Source organism: Chelonoidis abingdonii, chromosome 1 (assembly GCF_003597395.2).
Source record: "Chelonoidis abingdonii isolate Lonesome George chromosome 1, CheloAbing_2.0, whole genome shotgun sequence".
NCBI classification, from domain to species: domain Eukaryota; kingdom Metazoa; phylum Chordata; order Testudines; family Testudinidae; genus Chelonoidis; species Chelonoidis abingdonii.
The window spans coordinates 25,903,292-25,925,468 of record NC_133769.1 but is presented as its reverse complement, the minus strand read 5'-3'; the positions used below and the strand labels follow the sequence as shown (position 1 = coordinate 25,925,468).

At 41.2% G+C, this 22,177-nt stretch overlaps 1 protein-coding gene across 3 annotated transcripts in view; it reads left to right on the top strand.

Annotated features, from left to right (window-relative positions):
• The first annotated feature begins 10,810 nt into the window (after nt 1-10,810).
• PTPN12 (protein tyrosine phosphatase non-receptor type 12) overlaps nt 10,811-22,177 on the top strand; it is a 171,248-nt gene continuing 159,881 nt past the window's right edge. For 2 of the 3 annotated variants that reach the window (XM_075064503.1, XM_075064505.1), the window contains exon 1: nt 10,811-11,201. In XM_075064503.1, the coding sequence (XP_074920604.1) occupies nt 11,103-11,201 (99 nt within the window). In that variant the 5' untranslated portion in view covers nt 10,811-11,102. Of the gene's footprint in view, nt 11,202-15,607; nt 15,636-22,177 lie in introns of all 3 variants that reach the window. The other variant, XM_075064504.1, reaches the window with a different exon arrangement.

The following is a 22,177-nucleotide window of genomic DNA, read 5'->3' as shown; positions in this document are numbered from 1 at the left end:
GATGGAATCTGGGGCCAGCTGAAGCTCTTCCACTTTGCATAAAATACTTAGATATTCATTGGAGAAGGGATTTGAACCTGACTTTCCCATATTTCAGGTGGGTACTGTTTGCCTTTTATATGCATTGAAATGTAGCATTTAGAAGAGTATTGCAAATGGATTTCTATAGATGGAGGAAACCTTTATTCAAATTTTGCACACAACATTGAATTAATTCTATTGGCCAATAATTTTCTCCTTGAAAGACTTATCTTTTGAGCTGAGCTTGGTCAAATATCAGAGGCATGCTCCATTGTAATCTTCAGCATGATCTGCATTTAATTTGTTTCATCATATCTGTCCAAGTGAAAGATTCCGCTATTTATAACAAGTATCTATTTATATTCAGGTCCCACATGCGCAGATCAGAAGGGAAAGATATTAGTTATGACGACCACTGCCACAAACCCTCCCCAAAACCAAAATCACCACATTTGGCATCTTTTTACATATTCATTGAATCTGAAAAATGTTTGCCCTTTAGTTAATAATAACTGCAGCATCACAGGCAGCACTTGACCATAAACCCTTACAGGGACTGTGACAGGCTGTATTTTTAAAGCAATATTTTAGAGCATGTATATTTTGATCTCATGACTTCAGACCTCCTACACTCAGATTATTATCACACTATATGACTCAAGGGGCTAAATTGTCCATTATTTTCCCCAAAACATCTATGCAGAGGGAAGGGCCCAGTGATTAAGTATTGTTTCTGCATTCTGTCACACCCATTTTACAACTGAGGGAATTGGGGCACATGGAGGATAAGGACACTTTTGAAAATGTTGATTCCTAATTTTGGGTGTGCAGTTTTAGCCACTTGATGCCTAAAGTTGGGCAGCCAGAAACTGACACACATAATTAGTAGATAATTTTGAAAATGTATCCGTAAGTGACTCTGAAGATCAAAGACAGAGTAAGGTTCAGAGCTGGGATTAGAATTCTCAACTAGGAGTTCCTAGCTCCCAGTTCTATATTCAGCCTTTAACTCGTGTAAAAATTTCAGTTTAAGCAGATTCCAGTTTCATTTTTTGCAATATTTTTTATTTCTAGAAAAAGATATTTTAATAACTATACCAAACCTCTTTCTCTAGAGTTTTTAAAATTGAAACTGGGCATACGTTTTAAAACTTGGGATTTTATCTGAGTTCCCTATTGACTTTTCCGTGCTCCCCTGGAATTTTCTGATAAGGTTGATGTCACAACACATTCTATAACATCACTCTAGAACAGAGCTGGCTAGTGAAATTTCAGACCCCAAAAAGAGAAGCTAGTTTTGAGTTGTTAATGTTCTGACTATAGTTCTGAGCATGAGTACTGGGGACATTATGTTTATATGGATATTCATGCAATTTTATTTATGTATGTAGTTCACCTTGATTACATTTGTGTTAAAATCTCAACCTTAACTGTGGCATTAAAGGGTTACTATCAAATCAGTGCTGTTTATTTGAATCCTTTTATTTCAGCTTTGTTACTAGTAAGACGCTACAAGCTTCAATCTGAAAAACAGTTTGCAAACAGAATTAGCCTTCCTACCATTATTCACAAGCTTATTTTTAGCTAATGTTACTGAACATGGAAGCAGTCCAGTTTACATCCTGGTTCTATTTCCTGTTTACATGAAGGAGCCTGGTGTCACCATCGTATTCTTGGACCACTCTGGAAGCCAGTGTGCAGCCTTCCTTCCACTTCTGAAATGAGCAGCATTACACCACAGAACTATTGATGTATTTTCAGATAAACAGATAGGAATATTAATGAACTTATTGTTATGTAATATTAAATGAAGTGAATGTTAATACAGATATAAAGTGAAACCCTGGTCCATTGATGTCAATGGCAAAACTTCCACTGGCTTCAGTGCAGCCAGGGTTTTACCCATGAAACGTATGAAGTTAGATAGAAAAGACCTATTTTAATGTAGAATTGCTCCCTGTAATACATTTTTCAGAGTTTTGTGATGTCTAGTTTTGTTTGCCAAGTGAGAGGGCTTCTACCACCTCCCTTAAGAAACAATTAAAATCAAAGGAGTTGCACCCACTGATACAGAGAATGAATTTGGCCCACAAAGTGGTTTTCATTAGTACAGTAACTCCGCACTTAAAGTCATCCCGGTTAACGTTGTTACGTTGCTGATCAATTAGAGAACATGCTCGTTTAAAGCTGCACAATGCTCCCTTATAAGATTGTTTGGCAGCTACCTGCTTTGGCTACTGCTTGCAGAAAGAGCAGCCTATTGGAGCTAGTGATAGGGGCTTGTAACCACAGTGGACCGGCAGACTCCCTCTTAGTTCACCACTCCCCTAAGTTCCCTGTGTGGCAGCTGCCCAGCAGGCTATCAGTTGCTGGGCAGTTCAGCTGTCCCTCCTCCCACTGCCGTGTGCTGCTCCTGCCCTCTGCCTTGGAGCTGCTTGCAGTGCAGGGGGTTGGGGAGAAGAAGGGTGCTAATGTGAGAGTGTCCCCATCCCCCCTGCTCCTGTCCCCCGCTTACCCCATCTCCATAGAGCGTGGAGGGGGGGGGACATGACAGGGCTCAGGACGAAGGGAGCTTGCTGGCAGCAGCTGCTGTCTCAACTTGCTGATCTACTTAAAAAAGCAGTGTACTTAGAGTGCAGTCAGCATACTTAAAGGGGCAATGCACATCTCTCTCTCACACACACTGTGTGTCTCTGTGTCTCTTTGCCATGCTGTCTCCTCTCCCTCCACTCATGCTGCCTTGTAGCAGCATTTTGGTGGCATTTTGGCGGCTGCTTGTCCGGCAACCACGCTCCTCGGTGGCTAGTCGTCCGGCGCCCACCACACGAAAAGGTTGGGGACCGCTGCTACAGACATATCAGGTCTTCAGATGGTGCTGTGTGTTTTTGATGTATTTAACAATGTGTTAACCCTTAAGGGCTCAGCCGAGCACCAGTTCATCATTTAGCAGTAAGGCATTCCCTGGGAAATATCCCACCCTCTTCTACCCTGTGACTCTACCACCTCAACCAAGCTTTACAATCATCATTGCTGTGTACAGTATCAAATTAATTTTTTTGTCTAAAACATACTGTCAATGGCAAAACTGGCTAAAAAAATTTCACTGGAACCTAACCCCCCCTATTTACACTAATTCTTATGGGGAAATTGGATTTGCTTAAGTAGCATTTTTCAGGAACATAACTACAAAGTTAAGCGAGGAGTTACTATAACTGCCATAATAACAGGCTTTTCACATCAGATGGTCATGGGGAATTCAGAGGATATAGCTTAACTCTCTTGAGTCTCATCAACGTGTCTTATGCATTATATTACTAGTTCTAGTCCCTCTTACCATGATTTTATTATAAATTTAAAGCCCATATATGGCATAATCTTCCAAATGCAATTCAATTATATGGTGTTAAATAAGAGTGTCAGTGCAAGTTAAAGGGACGCTATCAGATCATTTAGGCCCAAAGTTTAGCTTTTAGTTTTAGAAAAAAGTCATTTTACAGAAGCTGATATGAACTGAAATATTTCCATTAATTTAAAAATAGAAGAAAATGCAGCTCTGAGGGTTATTTAAACATAATAGCAAACTGCATTGTGGTTGTGGATAAGAACCACAAAATGAAACTGACAATGAATTTAATTACCTTGTTCTTGAGAGTGACAAGTAAAAGATAAACTTTATGCATGATGCAAAGTGCTGCTGGGCCAGGAGGTTCTCTGCTGAGGTTGGCATGCAGCTCTTCATAAAAGCAGAAGATTCGCAGCTCAGCACCTGATCGATTGCTGGCCTCCCTGATTTTCTGGTATGCCTGCTGCAGCTCCCTGGCTTTCACCCAGCACTGCTGCTGTTCCCTGTTGTAGTCCTTCACAGATATTATGCAGGACACACCAGGCAGCTATATCCATTGGGATATTTTTCTCACTGAGGTCCAATCTTGTAAATAAATACAAAGGCACATTTAACTGTCATCCTGCACCTGCTGAGCTTAGTTGAAACACTATTTGGTGCTGTTGAAGGGGGATGTTGTGCCATGGAAGCAAGAGGTAGGCTGGGTTGCCCAGGACCACTATTGGCATTTCCACGTTCCCAATGGTAATCCACTGGTCAGGAAAGAAGGTCCCCACTTGCAGAATTCTGAACAGTCCTGTGTTCTTATAGAAGCTCGTGTCTTGCACCTTCCTTGACCAACCCACACTGACGTTATAAAGTGTCCCCAGTGGTCCACCAGTGCCTGCATTACCATAGAGGAGTGGCCCTTTCTGTTGGTGTACTCTGTGGTAAGGTGATCGGGTGGTAAGGTGCCAAAAAAGGATATGCATGCCATCTATCACTCCACCACACTTGGGGGGAACTCCACTGCTGCAAAACCATCCACTATGTCCTGCACATTGCCAAGAGTCACAGTCCTTAATAGCAGGAGGCTATCAATGGCATTGAACACTTATATAGCCCTGGAGCACCCACAGAATTGGCATCTATGACAACAGTGGCCCCTCCAGTGGATTTCCTGACTCCAAATTGATTCCTGATTTACCAGTAGCAATCTGACATTGCAAGTTTCCACAGTACAATTGCCTCTTGTTCCTCAACTGTCGGTGCAGCTCTCATTTTGGTGTCCCTATGCTGGATGGCTGTGGCAAGTTCAGTACACAGATTCAGAAATGTGGCCTTGCATATCCAAAAGTTCTGCAGCCACTGCTCATCATCCCAAACCTGCATGACGATGTGATCCCACCACTCAGTGCTTGCTTCTTGGGCCCAGAAATGGTGCTACAACATCTTCAGCTGTTCCATGAACGCCACCAACAACCTTGAATTGTTTCTTTTTATGTCCCACAGAAATTTAGCCTCCAAAGAATCGTCATGTTCCCCATGGTTCCTCTTGCAGCTCTGAAAATACTGCAGGATCATGTGTCAGTACTTTCAATGTTCATGACAATATTGCAGAGCTGTGCAAGTGCCATGCTTTGTCAGAGATGGCAGACAGCAAGGAAGAATGCATGAGTTTATGAGATTTTGAAAAGAAGGCACAAAAATGATGGGATGAAGATGAAATTATGAGATGGAGAACTCTACATTATGGGAAGGTGATCCTATTCACCCTTGTGTGGCTCATTTTGTTCACATCAGGCACTGCAAAAACTTCCCAAAAGACCCTGCACTTGATGGTGATGAGCTCCATAGTGGGATACCTACCCATGCTAGACTGCACTCTACATTGATACAAGGGCTCCTGGTGAGGACATACACCAGCGACACAAAGAGCCAAATCCACACACGCATAAGCAATGTAATAACTGCAGCAGTTTTATAGGCATAATTTAGGTTGACATAAATTTGTAATGTCGAGATGGCCTTAGTCTATGAGTACTGAAAGAATTCTCTGAGAATGTAGAAATACATCTGCTAATTAGTATATTGTAGAGTATAGCTGGTCAAAGCCTTGAATTTCTGTCCTGTGGGAAATTCTGAGATCTATTTTTGAAATATCAAAAAATGTTGAGGATCAGAAAGTTCCAAAAAATGGTATGTGGAACCGTCAAAACATTTCTTTGACTATTTTTGATCAAAATGAAACATTTTGAGATTCCTGAATTGAAATGTTTCCGTTTGTTGAACCAAATTAAATGTTTTGTTTTGGCTTGGTTCGACATTAATGTGTGTCCCTCTGACCTGCTGTGGTCCCTGAAGGAGGTTGTAGTTTGGGTGTCTCATGCTCCCATTCTAGCTATGGTCTCTGCTCCATGGCCTGACTATATGCCTTATGATGCACTACAGTTAAGTCTATGATTTAGTCATGGGTATTTTTAGTAAAAGTCATGGACAGGTCACAGGCAATAAACAAAAATTCATGGCCATCCTCCCTGGCCACCCCAGAGCCAGTTGCTTGGGTGGCCCTAGGGTCAGCCATACTGGTCACTGCAGAAGTCATGGAGGTCACGGAAAGTAACAAAATCCATGACTTCCACAACCTCTGCGACAGACATGGAGCCCTAACTATAGTAGTTCAACCAGAGGAAAGACACTGTGATGCACAATGGGAAATGTAATCCACTCAGGGATCCCAGCCCTTAGAGGAGAAAGAGGGCGTGAGGCACTGTGGTGGCTCATGTATTCCCTGATTAAAGCTGAACTGACTCTACACTAAATGTTTTGATTCAGTTTGCCAAATTGCAATATTTATATTGAGGTCGACCTGACTGCAAATGAAATATTTTATTTTGATTTTCCTGATGGAAAATAAGAAACATTTTGGCAAAATCAAAATAGTCCCATGGGGAATTTCAGTTTGACTGAAACCACATTTTCCATTGAGAAAACATTTTGACAAAAAATTCCCAATCAACTCTTTTTAAAATGGCTCTTTTATGAAATGTAGGGACTCTGTGTGGCCAGTTTTTTCCCCTCAAATTATCTTAACAGAATTACATATACGTTTCTGTTTAAAATTCATTTAAAATCTTATGAGCAGGCTTCATTTTGCATAATTACATTATAATTAAGCTAAATTATTAACAATTGTATCTAATTGTTTTAACTATAAACAAGGCCAGATCAATAGCTTAGGGCCCTCTTAAGTGATGTCATTGTAATATCATAATTAATGCATTACCTTTCCTTCCCACTTAATTCAGGAGCTATAATTCTGTTGTTTGAAATGAGCCAGTGTGGTGTGTATGTGTGTGAGGGGGACTGTACACACGGTTCAAGATTTCTCATTGGTAGACTACTTAGCCCCAACTGTCACTGCTCTTTAAAGATCCCATGCCTGCATGCTAGCTCCTGGGATCAGGTTTGCCATGAAAAGACTCCTGACCAAAGTAAAGACCTCTTCTGGAGCAGAAAGAAATCAATTGCAGCTGGCATGAATGGGGGATGCAGATATCCCTCCCGTACTGTCTTCATCTCCTCTTATCTCTATTGCTCCTCCCATATCCCCGCTTACCACATCCCCATTGGCCCTTCCAGGGCCCCCACCTCCTTCTTCATCACCACTGTATGCCCTCCTCACTGTTGTATTAATTTAGATGGAATAAATTGTGTTAACATAACTCAATCACCTTTCAGCCTTAAACATTGTTAACAAAGGTTTGGGGCTTGGTGTGTAGATAATGCAGTCACTTAGTACCATGGCAATCACAATTAAAAGTCCTTTTAACCTTTTATTAAAGATATAAAAAAGAAGGGGAAATGGTTAAAGCATTTGAAATGTAAACTATTAAGTAAGGCTTTCATTTTAACAGTACTTCTTCTTCCCTTTCCCTTTATCTGGTTTAACACTCTGTTAGATGGTATTAAAGATGGTAGTAACCGTCGCTTTGGGGAAAAGAAGAGTTAGTTTAAATGAGCTGGAGTTGTTGTTGTGCCTGCTGTTGAAGCCCAATCCCATTTGATCTGAGGAGGTAATTGCCACCTCTACCAGCTCTAGCAGTATCCCAATGTTATCTGGGTCTGTCTGTCCTGGCTTGGATTAGGACAAAGAAGGTCTGAGGTAGGATGACCAGATAGCAAATGTAGGGATGTGGGAATCCGAATAAGCTATGGGCATAATTAAAGAAGCAAACCTCTTAAGTATAGACAAGGTCTTATTAGGCTTCAAAAATTGAGATTGTGAAAGAGGAAGAGTTTAAGAGGTGACTTGTTCACAGTATGTTAGAACCTGCAATACGAGAAGATATCTGACAGAAGTCTCTTCATTCTAGTAGATGACAGGTATAGCTACACTGCAACTGTGAGCAAGCCTCACAGGCTGCCTAGCAGGGCTTGAGTCAGCATGCTAAAATAAAAATAGCACTATGGAAATTACTGCACCACCAGAAGCTATGGCTAACCACCTGAGCGGATGTAACACTGACAAACCCCAGTCATCATCGGGATTGAACCTGGGACCTCTGGAGCTGCTACTGCATGAGCTAAAAGCCATTTGGCCTTTAGCTAAGGCTGTAGAGCAGACTCATTAATCTCTAAGTGGTCTTGGTGCCACTAGAGGGGACCGAGCACCACACCCAGGAGGTGTGTGTATTACACTGGGACCTACTAACCCCCTGGAACTGAGTTCAGGTGGTTAGACCACATCTTTGCCAGTGCAGCAACTTCCATGCTGCTATTTTTAGCACACTAGCTTGAGCCCTGCTAGCACAAATCTAATTACCCAGACTGGGAGGCTTGCTCCCAGCCGCAGTGCAGACATACCCAAGGGCAGGGCCGCCCAGAGGATTCAGGGGGCCTGGGGCAGAGCCGGATCTTTGGCGGCAATTCAGTGGCGGGTCCCTCTCAGGGGCAGGGGCGGCTCCGGGCACCAGCGCAGCAGGGGCATGCCTGGGGTAGCAAGCAGTGGGGGGCGGCCTGCTGGTCGCTGTGGGGTGGCAGGCAGGCAGCTTTCAGTGGCGTGCCTGCGGGAGGTCCGCCGGTCCCACGGCTTCAGCGGCAATTCGGTGGTAGGGACACCAATGGCGCAGCACCAGCAGATGTCCCACAGGCATGCTGCCGAAAGCCACCTGCCTGCCGTGCTTGGGGTGGCAAAAAACATAGAGCTGCCCCTGCTCGGAGGGAAGGACCCACCGCCGAATTGCTGCTGAAGAATGAAGAGGCGGTAGAGCAGCCTAACTGCCACAGATCACGGCTTTTTTTTTTTCTCCCACCGCTTGTACTCATTGGGCAGCTCCGAGACTTTGGCAGCACTTCAGCAGCAAGTCCTTCTCTTGCTCTGAGTCTTCCGCTGCACTGAAGGACCTGCCGCCGATGACCCGGAGCGAGTGAAGGGCCTGCCAAAAACCCAGAGCGACTTGCAGGGCCCCTGTGGGGCTCGGGGCCTGGGGCAAATTGCCCCCCTCTGGGCGGCCCTGTTTTTAATGGGTAATTAACCACTGAAACAATTTACCAAGAAATATGGTAGAGTCTCGATCACTTGACAATTTTAAATCAAGACTGGATGGCTTTCTAAAATATTTGCTGTTGTTCAATCCCAAGTTATGGAACTTGATGAAGGAATTATTGAGTGAAATTCTCTGGCCTGTGTTATGCAGGAGGTCAGATCTGATGATGACACCAGTAACAGTCCCTTCTGATCTTAAAATCTATGAATTCCTGGACTAGAGCTGCTCAGAAAATGGAATTTCCATGTTGGAAGGAATTCTTGCATTTTGATTTTTTTCTATTCCAGATTAGAACAAAAGCCAAACTTATGAAATGTCCTGCAGCACAAAAAGTTAAAAAAAAAAATCAGTTCAAGACCATTGAAACATTTCATTTTGATAGTGTTGAATAAATTAATTTATACAGTGTCAAAAATTATATTTGATAATGAGGAATTATTTTGATAATGCTGAAACAATATAATATGAATGTTTAAATGACATGATAAAATCATAATTAAACATTTTGATATCAAAAAATTAGAAAGTCAAAACCAATCATTTTGACTTTTTCCCATAAAAAATGTAATTGAAATTGACACATCCCCATAAAATGTTTTGATTTTGTTTAAACTGCATTTTTCAACAGAAAACTATTCTGTCAGGAATTTTTCAGCCAGCTCAACCCTAGATTCCTCACAATACTCCTGATATTATCACTAAGCTCTGCCTACAATCTACATTTCCTTTCATACCGAAAATAACAATAATCAATTAAGGACCAGATTCACTAGCATGCTCTGGGTGCTTTGTGCTCCTCTGGCGATGCAAAGTAGTTGCTGCACCTGCAAGCTTTATTTAACTGGTCAGTATGCTCCAGATGTTTTGCATAGCTCTAGCGTTCTGCAAAGTAGCCAGAGCATGCTAGTCAGTGACTGTGGCCCTAAAAGTCAACAACAGATTGGTATTTCATATCTGCAGCTCACTAGAGAAGTCACGATGGGTAGCATTTTAATGGCTTTCTGGTTTTATCTTCATGCATTATATTTTTAAATTTAAAAAATCCCAGACAAAAATCTGTTGATTTGAAGTTAAGAATTTAAGATAAGGCCATATAGAGCAGAATTAAGGATGTTTTGGTGCTTCAACTGTTTATTTTCATACTTTAACAAGTCTGGGTTTCTTTACATTTAACCTTGACTCTGAAGTTCTTGGGTTTATAACGCCCGCTTTGGGAATAATTACAACAGCTCTAAATAGTGCTGTATTCTTAAATTACTGGTACACGTTCTCAGTTTAATGCAGTTCCTATCTCTGTTGTCGTGGACTGGCAAACTCCGCTTCGCTGGACGCAAAAGAAAGACTCCGTCACTCAGACCTAGTCCAAGCCTCACTCGTGGGCGGCAGAGAGCCCCTCACACGTTTAGACCAGTGTCATCGTGCAGCAGTGGGGACGAGCAACCTCAGCGGTGGTGTCTGAGAAGACTGGTCGCAGCTGCCCAGTCTCGCGCACCCTCGGTGCAAGAGAGTTTTGCTTTGTGCGTTTCAATGAGACATTTAAAGAATCTCCCTCATTCACGTCCTCTCATCAGCCTGGGACGTAGCCCCGGGCGGACTACAGCTCCCAGCGTGCACCGCTCATCAGGCATTACACCCTGGAACCTGTAGTCACCACAGAGAGCCGCACCCCTCTTCACCCTGAGCTCGTCTTCTCTCCACCGACTTCCCCTACGTTCTTCCCCCTGCTAGCTTTAGTGGTCCCTCCCAAAGTTCCATGCAGAGCGCTTCGGGAAACTAGGCGGAGGAGAATACAGGGTGGGAAGGAAGATGACAGATGTTCTATGCAACCAACCACAGAGAAGCTATTGAACAAATAGCCAATGGAGGGAGGCGGGGGCGGGGTTGGGCTCTCAGTTGTGCCGGATTGGAAAGGCTGAGTGAGTGGTACTGCGCCTGCGTGAGAGGAGAGAGGGGTGGGTGCTATCGTCGTGTCCCTTCCCTGAGCGTGTCGGTGGCGGTGGCTGCAGCGACTGCTGGGAGGGGCGAGCGGCCGGAGGCAGGATGGAGAAGGCGGCCGGGCGGCGCTGAGCCGGAGGGAAGTTGTGTGAGGGGAGGCTTCGGGTTTGGGGGAGGCAGGCGGCCTGAGAGAGCCGAGGCGGCGGCGGGGCTCGTGTGGGGACGGCTGGGGCTCGGGCTCCGGCTCCGGCTCCGCTGGGAGGCAGGCAGGCAGGATGGAGCAAGAGGAGATCCTGAGGAAATTCATCCAGCGCGTCCAGGCCATGAAGGATACAGACCACAATGGGGACGACAACTTCGCCAGCGACTTCATGGTGAGGGGGGTTGGGAGCGCTTAGCTCCCGGCTGTGCCTGGGGGCAGGGGAGAGGGTCCCGTGTGGGCTGGGCAGGAGAAGCCGGTGGAGAGGAGACGGGTGGGGTGTGTATGCGGGGGGAGGTGTAGCATCTCCCTGCGTAAGCTGCCATTGTAGTCCCCCAGCCCGTGTCCTAAGCTCTTCTGTTGTGTAACCCGGAGCCGGGACGTTGCTCCAGCCCCGGTTTGGGGGAGCGGGCGCTGGCCTGCAGGAGCATGCCCCTCGTGTAAGGGCTGCTCTTGCGATCCCCAGCCTGAGCCCTTCTTTGGGAGGAGATAGGAGACTGGATCCCCTTGAGTGCCTTCTCGCTAACCACGTCAGTCTGCTATTGTAGCTGCAGCCTAGGACCTCCTCTCCCGAACCCAGCCCCTTTCCTGAGGCGATAAGGAGGGTCCTGGGTACTCTAGGTGGGGGTGCTGTCTTGTTCCTTTCCATGATACGTCTTTGTGGCTTCTTCTGTTGGCGATAGTGGGGGTCATAATGGCAACTTTAGATAGTCTGGCATCTTCTGTCCTCAGTTATTTGTCGTTGTAACCCCCTTTTGATCCTTTCTGAGAAAATATGGTAGGTGTGTTCTTGAAGGCTAGCATCTTTCCCTCAACTCCCCCTCACACTGCAACCCCAGGCTGTATCCCTCATCCTCTCTCCCTTTGAGATCACTTCACCAACAACCTTCCTGTAGCCTCTGTGTATTAGCATGCAGGGGAAGAAGGGATATAATCTAGAACCAGGTTTATTTATTGTTTTTTAATCTGTTTTTCCTTATTCTGACTGTTAAAATGCTTGAAATGATTTGATCTACTGAGTGGGTGATCTGAGCTGGGAACAGTAGTCCTGATTAGGTGGATATATCAGTGTGACTTTAAATGTTGTTTAAACATTTAATATGGAAATGTAATTTTAACCAGTTTTTGGGGTGGTGGATTAGCAGAGTGCATGTACAATATGCTGCTGTAGCCTGTTGTATTACCCGGTGGGATTTAGAATAAAGATGTATTCTTAGTCTTTTTAGATCTCGTATTGATAATGGTCTGGGAACAAAAAAATCTTGACGTAAATGTCACATCAGGAATTGTCTGAAATGTGGGGAGGAGGCTGCGGATATTGTGCAAGACTCAGGGGCATTGGGAGCACTTTCAGGTCTGAGGAATGGAAGAGGAAGTGGACTTTGGGAAGTAACTATTTCATACAGAGTGGACAGAGCCAGGGTGGGAAACAAGAATACCATTTGGAAAGGATTTTACTGATCCTGGGCCACTGAAATAGCCATACAAATAGGGAAGGAAGGAGGAAACCACATGGTAAAATCTCCATTGATTTAAGAGGTGTAAATTCTTAATTTGCTTTTCTTTCCTTGAAAATTACATTAAGATGTTGCCTTAAATCTATGGGACTACAATCCTTTTAATCTGTTTTAATTTAATCTTGAACATGTGAGTAAGGGAACTCCTGTTTAACACACAGGCTGACATCCAGTTACATTATGCTGGTAAGGCTGACCATTGTTCTAAATAAAGGAAGAGTGTGTGTGTGTGTGTGTGTGTGTGTGTGTGTATGTCTATAACAGAAATGAGAAAAATATGTAAACTGTATGCTGTAAACAGGATTGGAATTAGCCTTTTTACAGAGCAAATATGTGACCATATAAGAACTACTGTATTTTATATTTGATCTGGCATCCCAGAATTAAAGTTGCAGTATACTAAGAGGTACCAATTTAAAATACATATGTAGTAATGTTTTTTTACTTAATAACCTAAATGTTACTTGTAATAACAGATTTGAAAACTTGTGTTGTGCATTTGACAACACTCTGTATAATTAATGTTGCTATTTTCAGCTGTGTAATTGGTGATCTTCCTCTGTTTTTATGGAAGTTACACATAGCAAGCATGGAAAACATTTATATAAAAAAAAAAAACAACCCAACAAAACAGGAAAATATTGTAAAACCACAAATTAGCTGAGAACTGAAGGGCAGGTGTACTACCTGAAAGAACTGTCAAGCCTTCAGAAGAGCGGGAGGTGGAGAGGCTAGATTCAAAGTCCTTGGTGTCCTTTTTAGCATTTTCTGTTCATAACTCAACTGCATGTTTGTATTTCTGAGAAAAAAAGGACTTTTGAATAATGCGTTAAAGGAGAGTTGGGGAGCCAAATATTGTGGTTAAAGTATTATAGTACTATACGGAAGGACTTTTCTTTAATGACAGGTTTCGGAGTAGCAGTCTTGTTAGTCTGTATCCGTAAAAAGAACAGGAGTACTTGTGGCACATTAGAGACTAACAAACAAGTACTCTAAGGTGCCACAAGTACTCCTGTTCTTTTTTTCTTTAATGTTTATCTGTATATTAGACAAGCAGATGTAGAGGGGTCTGACCACAAGAATGCAAACTCTCTCTCTGTAAATAGTTTGTCATTGTATGGCAACGACATTTTTTGCCACACCTATTTTATGTAGCCACATTAAAGCTTCTGTCTTTGAGATTTTGAGGGAATGGAGAAGGGTGAAGAGGAGGTGGTAAGAGAAACTAATGGGAGAAATAGTCTCTGCTCCTCTGCATCTTCTCTCCTTATCTTTAAAACTGAAGGAGTGATTTATTTTGGGGGATAGGGGGAAGGCAGTGTCATCACAGTTATGGACAGGAAGTATTGTTGCTGCTAACCAGTGGCAAGTTGATGGAAAAGGAATTGCTGTTACTCATCACTCCTCCTCTTCCAAGCCAAAGCAGAGTCTAAAAATAGAATTGGAGTGGTGGATGAATGCAATTGAAAACAGTTTCTTCTCCTCATGTCTTATTTCTTCCCTTAGATTGTGATAAAGTGGCCTATATTAGTTTATTCAATCAAGGTTAAAAAGACTCTCTCCTTTATAGATAGGTGTCAGGGATTTGTTGGGAAGAGAAGTTAAGGAAGATGATGTGGATATATGGTAGATTTAACTAATAACCTACTAATCATCCTGGATGTATATAGACGTTAAAAGGCAAAAATGTTAATAAATTCGACAGCTGAATAATGCTGCTGCTGATACAACTGAAAATATATCCTACTTTGGAAGGATGAAATTAGAATGTAGTATGACTAATGGAACAGATAGGTACAATATAGAACTGGAAGGGACCTCAAGAGGTCATCTAGTCCAGTCCCTTGCACTCAAGGCAGGACTAAGTATTATCTAGACCATCCCTGATAGGTGTTGTCCAACCTACTCTTAAAAATCTTCAGTGATGGAGATACCACAACCTTCCTAGGCAACTTATTCCAGTGTTTAACCACTCTGACAGTTAAGAAGTTTTTCCTGATGTCCAACCTAAACTGCCCTTGCTGCAATTTAAGCCCATTGCTTCTTGTCCTATCCTTGGAGGTTAAAAAGAACAATTTTTCTCCCTCCTCCTTGTTACAGCCTTTTATGTACTTAAAAACTGTTATGTCCCCTCTGTCTTCTCCTCTCCAGACTAAAACCCAATTTTCTCAATCTTCCCTCATAGGTCATGTTTTCTAGACCTTTAGTAATTTTTGTTGCTTTTCTCTGGACTTTCTCCAATTTGTCCACATCTTTCCTGAAATGTGGCGCCCAGAATGAGAGACAATACTCTAGTTGAGGCCTAATCAGCATGGAGTAGTGTGGAAGAATTAGTTCTCGTGTCTTGCTTACAATACTCCTACTAATACATCCCAGAAGGATGTTTGCTTTTTTTTCCAACAGTGTTACACTGTTGACTCATATTTAGCTTGTGATCCACTAAGACCTTCAGATCCCTTTCCGCAGTACTCCTTCCTAGGCAGTCATTTCTCATTTTGTATGTGTGTAACTGATTGTTCCTTCCTAAGCAGAGTGCTTTGCATTTGTCCTTATTGAATTTCATCCTGTTTACTTCAGACCATTTCTCCAGTTTGTCCAGATCATTTTGAATTTTAATCCTATCCTCCAAAGCATGTGCAACCCCTCCCATCTTGGTATTGTCTGCAAACTATGTAAGTGTATTTTCTATGCCATTATCTAAATCATTAGTGAAGATATTGAACAGAACCGGATCCAGAACTGATCATGGTGGGATGTCAATTGTTAAGCCCTTCCAGCATGACTGTGAACCACTGATAACTACTCTCTGGGAACGATTTTCCAACCAGTTATGCACCTACCTTATAGTAGCTCCATCCAGGTTGTATTTCCTTAGTCTGTTTTATGAGAAGGTCATGCAAAACAGTATCAAAAGCCTTATTAAAGTCAAGATATATCGCATCTACTACTCCCCCCCATCCACAAGGCTTGTTACCCTGTCAAAGAAGGCTATCAGTTTGGTTTGACATGATTTGATCTTGACAAATCCATGCTGACTGTTATTTTTCACCTTATTATTTTCTAGGTGTAGGAATGCAAGGAATACTTACAAGGTATGATATAATTCAGGCATCTTTGGCTAGTCTTCCACAAAGAGAACCAAATCCACTTGGAGAGAAGTAAATTTGATTTTGATAATCATACTTCGAAGTACAAAAAGTCCCAGTACTTTATTAGGAGATCGCTTGTGAAGTGTTGCATATGTACAGTCTAGCTGTAAGTGAACAGTGTTACTCAGCATTGTTTATTGAAAAGAATGTGCTTGCTACTGTACAAACATAGAAAGTATGGATTCTACAAAGTGTGTGTGTATATATATAAATGTGTGTTTGTGTAAGAGATTGAAGGTCAAAGCTTTCTATGGCAGTGGTGTGAACAATATTTTGTGGGTTAGCATTGAAAGACCTCAGGAAATAAGAATTTTGATTGGTTTTTGCACTTTTTTTTTCCAGTTATGGCAGCAGCGTAAACAGATTTTCTATTGATTCCGTATGTAGTGCACTTGGCAAAGAGTGCGTTTGTTTAGCGTATCATTCATGCCATCAACTGAGATTATTATAACTGTAGGATCATTCAGACTGACTCAAAATAACAGATGAAATATGAATGATGTGTGGCAGTTAGCACTCAGGCATTTGGGTAAGTCTCTTGCTAATTTATTGACAGGTTTAAGAATAGCAGCCATTTTAGTCTCTATCCGCAAAAAGGAGTACTTGTGGCACCTTGAGACTAACAAATTTTTATCTCTGGTAGAATCATAGAATACCAGGGTTGGAAGGGACCCCAGGAGGTCATCTAGTCCAACCCCCTGCTCAAAGCAAGACCAATCCCCAGACAGATTCTTGCCCCAGATACATAAATGGCCCCATCAAGGATTGAACTCTCAACCCTGGGTTTAGCAGGCCTATGCTCAAACCACTGAGCTATCCATCCCCCTTATTTGAGTATAAGATTTTGTGGGCTACAGCCCACTTCATCAGATGCATAGAATGGAACAGATTTAAAGGTGGGCAATTTTGCAACAGAAAAGCTTCAAAAACAGACTCCAATGAGAAACTGCTGAACTTGAATTAATATGCAAACTAGATACCATTAATTTGGGCTTGAATAGAGACTGGGAGTGGCTGGGTCATTACACAAATTGAAACTATTTCCCCATGTTAAGTATCCTCACACCTTTTTGTCAACTGTCTGAAATGGGCCATCTTGATTATCACTACAAACATATTTTTTTCTCCTGCTGAAAATAGCTCATCTTAATTAATTAGCTTCTTAGAGATGGTATGGTAACTTCCACCTTTTCATGTTCTGTGTGTGTGTGTATGTATATATGTATATATGTGTGTGTATGTGTATATATATATATATATATACACACACACACACACCTTCTTACTCTATGTTCCATTCTATGCATCTGATGAAGTGGGCTGTAGCCCACGGAAGCTTATGCTTAAATACATTTGTTAGTCTCCAAGGTGCCACAAATACTCCTGTTCTTTTTGCTAATCTATTGTTACAGTTCTCTAGCAGAATTGTTAAAGATGTCAGACGTACAAAAATAACAGTTATGATTATCTGGGTAAAACAGCACTTACATATGACACATGTTTTACTTTTAGGCCATGATCCGGCAATGAGTTCTGTGCAGGTAGGCCCACTTATCTGCACATAGTTCCTTGCAGTGAACATTTGTTTGTAGACTCTCGGTAGAAAAATCACCCTAGTTTTGATACTCTGAATTTATGAAAATAAGCGCAAGTGAAACAGACTGTCTAAACAATCAAACTTTGTAAAAAATTTTCCCTTAATACAGGGATCTGTATGTAGTTACAAGATAAATTACACATCCCGTGCAGTTTCATATATTTTTGTACTGTGAAATTAGATCAATACTACAACTAATAGAAATAGCTTATCTTCTATGTAGGGTCAAATTCAGGACTTCCTAGCAGCTTGTGCAACCCAGTTGATTACGAGATTGCTCAGATTGCAAGTTAATGAAAAATTTGGCATATTATCTTAAGAAAGAAGTATTAAATGGACTGTTGATTTGAAATCAAGACAACAAAACATTTTTTAGCTTCTGGTGCTACACCGGCCTCTTAGTCGCCTTGACATTTTCTGTGTTCACAATCATCTGTTCCTATTCTTAAATGTCTTTTTCTTCCCTATTGCTTTGTGAAACACCATATAAACAAAAGGGGAAAGTTACTGACTATCTAGGGTAACAGTGAAATAGGCTATATACAGATCTCCACCTAGAATTGAAAGACTTTCTTCTAACTTTAGATATTACTCTTTAGAAAAATAGACAAAACATTGTTAGAAGTAATATTTTGATGTCCTAACAAGTCACAATGAAAGAATACTCAAATACATTAATAAAGATTATGTGTATTGATAAACAAATTCAGTTTAAATACAGTAGAATCCTTATTTTACAAACTGGAGATTAAGGAGTTCATAAAATAAAGAAGTTATAAAACTGAAAATTGCAGAAGGTATGATTTATAAGTTTCAGCATGTTGCACTGCATCACTTTCTTCTTGGCCTTCAAATCATTGCAAACTAATTTCCGGTGTACTGAAGGCATTGGAATGTGAAGGGATGTTAACTTGTCCTTCATCAATATCACTTTAGTTATGTGATCTCCATCCCACTTCCACCCTGTCAGAGAAAAATGATTCATATATTTGTCTGTAAGATTGGTGTTTGTGAAATTGAAGTTCTACTGTACTGTTTAAGTTCCATAACAGAAGAAAATAATGCAAGTGATCTGCTATAAATAACAGTTTGGCAACACTTTTCTGGAAAGACTGTCTCAGTATTAATTTGCTTCTATTGTGAACTTTTTGGTACCAGATACAACTGATGTTCCTCTCAACTGTGTTTTTCAAATTAAGCATGCAGTTATGTAGTTTGGAAGTGTACCAGTGTTTGGGGGTTAGGCAAAGTTTGGGCCTTTCCTCAGACTATGTAAATACACCATCACATGTAATCTTACTGGGTTTAGTATGTCTCATAAAAGAGAGAGGTATTCTGTTGAGATAGGTTGGATACTTCTATGAATTGCTTTTTAGTATTTAAACATGACTTCTGTTACTAATTTTTTTTTAAAATAACAGTTCTGTCAACTCTTTCCAGTCTGATCCGCCTTTTGGTTGTAATTCAGCTAAAGTTTCATTATGAAAAATTTTTAATAGGAAAGGCAAGTCATAACATAAGCAGTTGTAAGGGTCTGTTTGCTAGAAATGTTAATGAACTTTTACTTCTGTCTGAAACAATATGATTGAATAATAGCTTCAATAACTCTTATGTTAGGGGCATCAGAAGCTTTGTGGAATGGTATTTTTTTAAAATGTTGGCTATAAAAATGTAATAATCAATGGACAGCTTTCAGTTTCAGTCAAATTAGAAGAAAATCATTGCTGTGACTATTGTTTCAAATGTGTGCAGATGTGACTTTTGAGGGGGGGTTGAGTGACAAGCAGCCAGAAAGCTGCTGTGGTGGACCCCACTTATCTTTTGTGTTATTATATACTACATAAAATCATTAAATTTAAATCTTGCTTAACATGATGTTACCATGTGAAATCTTGTGATCGCTGGTCAAAACTGTGTAATAGCTATTTAAGGCAAGAAGAACGGCAGCAGATTTCACGATACTTAAAGGTTTTTATTACACAGATGATACAAGAATATGTTCTCTGTGTTTAAATCTTTAAAGAAAGTGGGAAAGTCTAACTCCCCCCCCCCCCACACATACTAAGGCTTTGCTTTTGGTGAACAAGTTTTGTGATATTACTAATTTTGCTGGATCAGTGACAACATGTAGACTGATCTGGCAGTAAGTGACATACCAGCAGATTTAAGTAGATCATCTCAGATGTGAGAGAAATATACAATATTCCCTGTGGCCCCAGTCAAGCAAGGTGCTTCAGCATATGCTTAATTTTAAGCACATGCTTATTGTCTTGCTGAATTGCAGCCTATAGTGAGTAATGTCAGTGGCTACAGTTCAGCAACTTTTATGTAGCTTTATTACATTGTCACAGAAATAAACTGTCAGGATCAGTTTGTGGACCTTATTTTTCTTGCAATAAATGTCAAGTCATAATCCTGGCAGACTGTATAATGGAGGATTACTTAATCTGAACATTAATTTGTGAAATATGTACAGTTTAACCTACTTTTGAGTAATGCTTATAGCTGTGCTAATGTTGGGGGGGAATAAATGTACCTCATAGTTAACAAAGTAAGCAACAAACTAAGCACACAGTAATAAAAACATGTAATAAGTCCATTAATGTGTCACTAACAGAACTCTTGTTGAACATATTTTTTCACTTCTTGGTATCTTCTTTTTATCTAGGATTGATGGGTGCTGAGGTGCAAAGCAGTGGAGATTGTACTGCTTCAGTTTGTGCTTCACCTCTTATGTGGATGGGAAAGCTTGATACTGCGGAGAAAATAGTAGTCATGCCAGTTATTCTAGGTCAGGGGTTCTCAGACTTTTTGTACTGATGAATTCTTTCACACAGCAAGCCTCTGAATGCGCCCCCCCCCATCTCATACATTTAGAACATTTTTTAAAATATATTTAACGCTATCATAAATGCTGGAGGCAAAGCAGGATTTGGGGTGGAGGCTGACAGCTCATGACCCCCCATGTAATAACCTCGTGACCCCCTGATGGTTCCTGACCTCCAGTTTGAGATCCTCTGTTCTAGGTTGTTCAGATAAGGAAAAAGTGAATGTAAGGGAAAGGCAAAATGGCAGCAGTAGCCTGAGTACATGTTTGCAGAACTCCACTATAATTTGATTTCCAACTCATGTTCTTTTTGGTTTTCTCCTGAAGTAGCCCGGCATGCTGAATGTCTCTGAGATTTGTGTGTTGTAATTGCCACTTTTGTCTTTGAGGGAATTTTTGAGCTGGAAGTTAGCCATTACTGTTAGTAGAAAGAGAAAGTATGTTTAAACAGGCAAAAAGACGACAAACTAAACCACCAAACTTTTCAATAACAACAAGCTTTGTTAAGCAGGGGAAGGGGCAGATGGTGATCTGGTTTGGGAGACTTGTTGCCCCGACTCTACTCTGTTTGTGCTATGAAATGATCTCATTACTTCCTTTAAAGATAATTTTATTTGTGGTAAGCAAGCTATGAGGTGGAGGGAAGTATGGCATGGTTTATAGGACAAATTATTGTGATTGGGGACAACTCTCTCTGAAAGTAAACCCCAAATGAGTTGTCATCAGTTATAAAATGAAGGGACACAATGTGGTCAACAGCTGAATATATAAGAAGACTAAAGCTGTGGAGAGCAATATGAAATGACATAACCTAGGAGTAGGAGCGCCAGGGTGGATTTGATTTAAATCAATTGATTTAAATCACTAGTCAGGAAGACTCTATTTTAATCATGGATTTCTACATAAAAGTGCATTCTTGTTGGTTGTTATACCCTTACCCATATTCTTCACAACTCAGAGATAGATGTAAGTTTCATTTTTAGAAGGTAAATGCTATACATTTTTAAAGTGAGTTATTTTGAAAACTTCAGATTAGTTTTACAGCTACACCTCTGCCCTGATAGGACATGGTTGTGGGGAGCCAAAAATCCCTACCGCATTATAAGTGAAACGCCATTATATTGGGGTGGCGGTGGCAGGGCTGCAGCGGTGATTTAAAGAGCCCGGGGCTCTGGCCGCTGTGGGGAGCCTGGGCCCTTTAAATCGCCAGCCCAGCCCCACTGCTGGAGCCCCGGGGTAGCAGCGGCAGGCCTCTGGCGGTGATTTAAAAGGCCCTGGGCTCCCCACAGCAGCTGGAGCGCTGGACCCTTTAAAGCACCGCCGGAGCCCTCCTGCTACCACACTTTATGCGAACCGTGTTATATCGGGTCGCGTTATAGCAGGGTAGAGGGATGTATAAGAAAATGAATGTTTGTTTGGTTATTTCATTTACCGAAGGTAAATGAAGCATATGATTCACCTCCCAATGTCTTCATAAATATCTCCAGTTCAACAGGTTAATCATTACTATTTGGAGGATTTTCTTGCCATGCTGTATTAGGAGGAGAACATCACCAGATAGATATTTAAATTGTTTTATTTAACTAAAACAACAACATTGTGTATTGTGGAGTTTTTTCTTCAGCAGCAAACATATAATATTTTAACAAAACAAGCATATGAGTTTTTGAATTCAGTTAAACATTCAACTATTTTAAAAATCAGATTTATTAAAATTGTTAACTAAAATAGTTAAATGAAATATTTTTTAAAAAAAAAATTAAATTGACTGTCAGCCAGGCCAGCATGAGAAACTTAAAATATTGGCTTCTGCAGCTAACTCGGTCATCTTCACCTTCGTTTTCCTGTTTGTTCATAATCTGGAAAAGAAAAACAAGCTTTCTTGCTTTTACAGGTCCCAAACGTTTTGTCAGTTTTTCTGAATCTGACTGGTTTGACTTTTTCTTTAAAACATCATCAGCAAACATATATTTCTTGAATGGTTCTTACTCCCAAACTGCGTCTGTTTTACAGCCTGCTGCCATTATAGGTTTTCCCTACGAATAAGAGAATGATATGGTA